This window comes from Vanessa cardui, chromosome 4, assembly GCF_905220365.1.
Source record: "Vanessa cardui chromosome 4, ilVanCard2.1, whole genome shotgun sequence".
NCBI lineage: Eukaryota > Metazoa > Arthropoda > Insecta > Lepidoptera > Nymphalidae > Vanessa > Vanessa cardui.
Window position 1 is genome coordinate 15,547,292 of NC_061126.1, and position 2,856 is coordinate 15,550,147.

A 2,856-nucleotide genomic window follows, 5' to 3' on the forward strand; every position below is an offset into this window, starting at 1 on the left:
TAACACAAAGATTAGAAAATCAGATATTTCTGACTAGGCCCGTAACAAACTTCGCGGCGCAAATTATCACTAATAAATCAATAAGACTTTTAATATAATAATTAAACTCATTACTTACTTTTTAAATATTAGGCGAAAAACGAGCCGTAAATACATTCCAAAACAATTATATGTTATATCTATTCAAAAATATTCAAAATAGTTCAAGAACACGACTGAGTAAATTATTCTTTTTAAACAATAAAAAAACGGTTAATTTGCATCAAGCGTTCGAATACCCGTTCCAAAAATGCTCCTATTCTTTTCATCTCCCTTGAAATCTGGTATTTTTTAGACGAGTAACGGCAGCGCATTACAATCATAATGGCGTTACAGCCTAACCGTTACTGGCCCAATCTTTGGGACCAGTCCCACTTACAGGTAACCTACACCGACGATTTCCTCTCAAGGTACAAAAAGCAAACTGTCAAATAATAAATAAAATTTGATGTCAAATGACACTAAAAAAAATGCTTGCTATTACAAATAAACAATTATAATAAAAACAAAATAAGCGATATGATTTTCATATTTAATTTTACATTGAGATGAATAATCCAAACTACCAGTTAAATTTAAGACTAACCAGAGTTTATTGTACGCAGTGGAATTGGCTCGGCGGCATTTTGAAACACAAAGCTTTTTAAATAGGTCATTTAATGTTCAGCAATTTGGCTGCATTACCATAGGGGTTTGTTTCAAGGGGTTGCTATTCAGAAGATGTGGCATTAAGAGTGTGATTAAGATTATCGAATGTCGAAAATTAGATGAAAATGTATACGGGCTTTTATTTAAAGGTCGTACGATAAATTAAATCCAGAGGTGTCGATAAACCTTTTTATTTATTATACTTAAACCTATTATCTAACATCACATAACTTTTAGTTGAAGGCACAGTGCTAGGTAATTATCATAATTTGTATTTTTATTAGGTGCCCTAATTGACCTTTATGTACATAATTATATTATAACCTACGATTTATTTATTATAACATCGTCAGTGTAAGATCAAATTACAATTACACATAATACTTTAGCTAAGTTCTAACTAACATATATAGAGTTATATAGGTACATAGAATTGTTTTAATAAGTTATTCCATATTTAAATGTTAAATATCTAACTCTACAGTATTTTAATCAACGTTACGTCGAGTGACCGTTACAGAACACCTTGCGCCCGCGTCGAGTACACTCTTTGGCGACGACAGCTGTATGCTTTTTTTCTGTTTAAATAATTGCAACATATTTACATTGGAATTAATTTCTTTAAGGAATATTTTCTAAGCATTAAACACTAATCCATTAATTGCCATTTTTTGACAGTAAGCGAGCTTGTCTAGTCTTCTCCTGCCACCATTTAAGAGTTTCTTCGAACTGCTCGCGATCTTCAGGGGTCACTTGGATGTCGGGGAGTTCCTTCTTCAGTTCAACATCATCGTATTGCTGAGCATCGAGATAGCCATTTGTCTCCTCTTTAAATTTGTACTGGTTGTTCGATAACATCAAGTCGGGATTTATCGCTTCCAAAGGCATTTCAGATTCCTCTTCGAAGTTGGAATTGATCTGCTGGTGAATCGTTTCAGCGTATTTCACTTCGAAGTCGCCGTCTGTTTCGCTGCAGTAGGCTTGTTCAGGAATCACTGTAAACTGCTCCGCTGAATTTGGGAAAGGGAAATGACTGTCTAGAACGTGGGTGTTCAATTCATCTTGTCCAAGGAGGTCTGATGAGGGAGTCAGTGGCTGTCCAGCACCGTCTTCCTCCTCGTATAAATGAGGAGTAGAAACTAGCTGAAATGTTTCAGAAGTCTGCAGGTTAATGTATTGTTGAGGTGGCAGTTGGTGAAGTGATCCGTCTAATTCATCTTCATCCACGTCTTCATCATCTAAAGCGGGTGAGTTTAATGAATAGTAGCTTCTTTCCTGACTGTTTTCTCTTGGAGATGAAGATGCCGGCGACGGAAATGATTCCATAGATGGGCGCGAAAAATTTTCCTTGTCGGCGTGGCCGATGTTGAGAAGCGTTTCGAGATTGCGAATGTATTCCACGGCCATGCGCAGAGTTTCCACTTTGCTCAGCTTTTTATTTGGTCCTTTATTTGAATTCGCGTTTTCAAAAGCAGAAGCGACTTCTTCTGGTATGTGACGGCGTAGAGCAGCGAAGCCGTCGTTGACTTGACGTACTCTGTTCCTTTCCCGCGCATTTCGCCGCGCTACCGCCAAAGGGGTCGGGGTACGCGAAGCCTCCTCGAGTGAGTTTTCACGAAGACGCGGCCTTTTCACCAGAATGTTAGAATTCACGGGTTCGTTAGCACGCACTAATGACGTCACTGAAACTGTGTTTTGCGGAGATTGAACTTTTTGTTTCTTCCTCACTATAATAATTTCACGTTTCACACTGTTCACGTCGTTGTTGCTTATATTTATGGAATTATTCACGGACTCCTGCAACACCTGCGCCTTTAGCGGTGAGTTGCGGAACACAACGACGCCGATCGAACTCATTATGAAAGAATGATTTGCTTTTTTAACATATTATAACTGTTTACTTTTCATTAGTTCCAGCTCGGATAGATGGAAAACGGCAGCTAGTTAGGCTAGACTATGACCAGGATGTGTGTGGACTAAGGTGGCGTCAGAGCGCCGGTCGCGACAGGAATGGCGCGTGCCATGCAGCCGCACCTGGGGTGGCTCGCGGCTCGCGGGGGGATCAACAGGGGTAGTACTTACGTGTACTAGTTGCACACATGCCCTTCAATTCAAAGGGCGGAATGGAGTGGCGTCGTTGTTCTGCGTACAATTTATTTTTTGAAAAAT

The 2,856-nt window shown here is 39.2% G+C and overlaps 1 protein-coding gene across 1 annotated transcript; it reads right to left on the minus strand.

Moving 5' to 3' along the window:
• Window positions 1-1,166: 1,166 nt before the first annotated feature.
• LOC124544409 (achaete-scute complex protein T8-like) lies at window positions 1,167-2,653 on the minus strand. Its single transcript, XM_047122941.1, has one exon. It carries the CDS (start codon window positions 2,542-2,544, stop codon window positions 1,345-1,347), a length of 1,200 nt encoding a protein of 399 aa, XP_046978897.1. The 5' UTR covers window positions 2,545-2,653; the 3' UTR covers window positions 1,167-1,344.
• Between the last annotated feature and the right edge of the window lie 203 nt (window positions 2,654-2,856).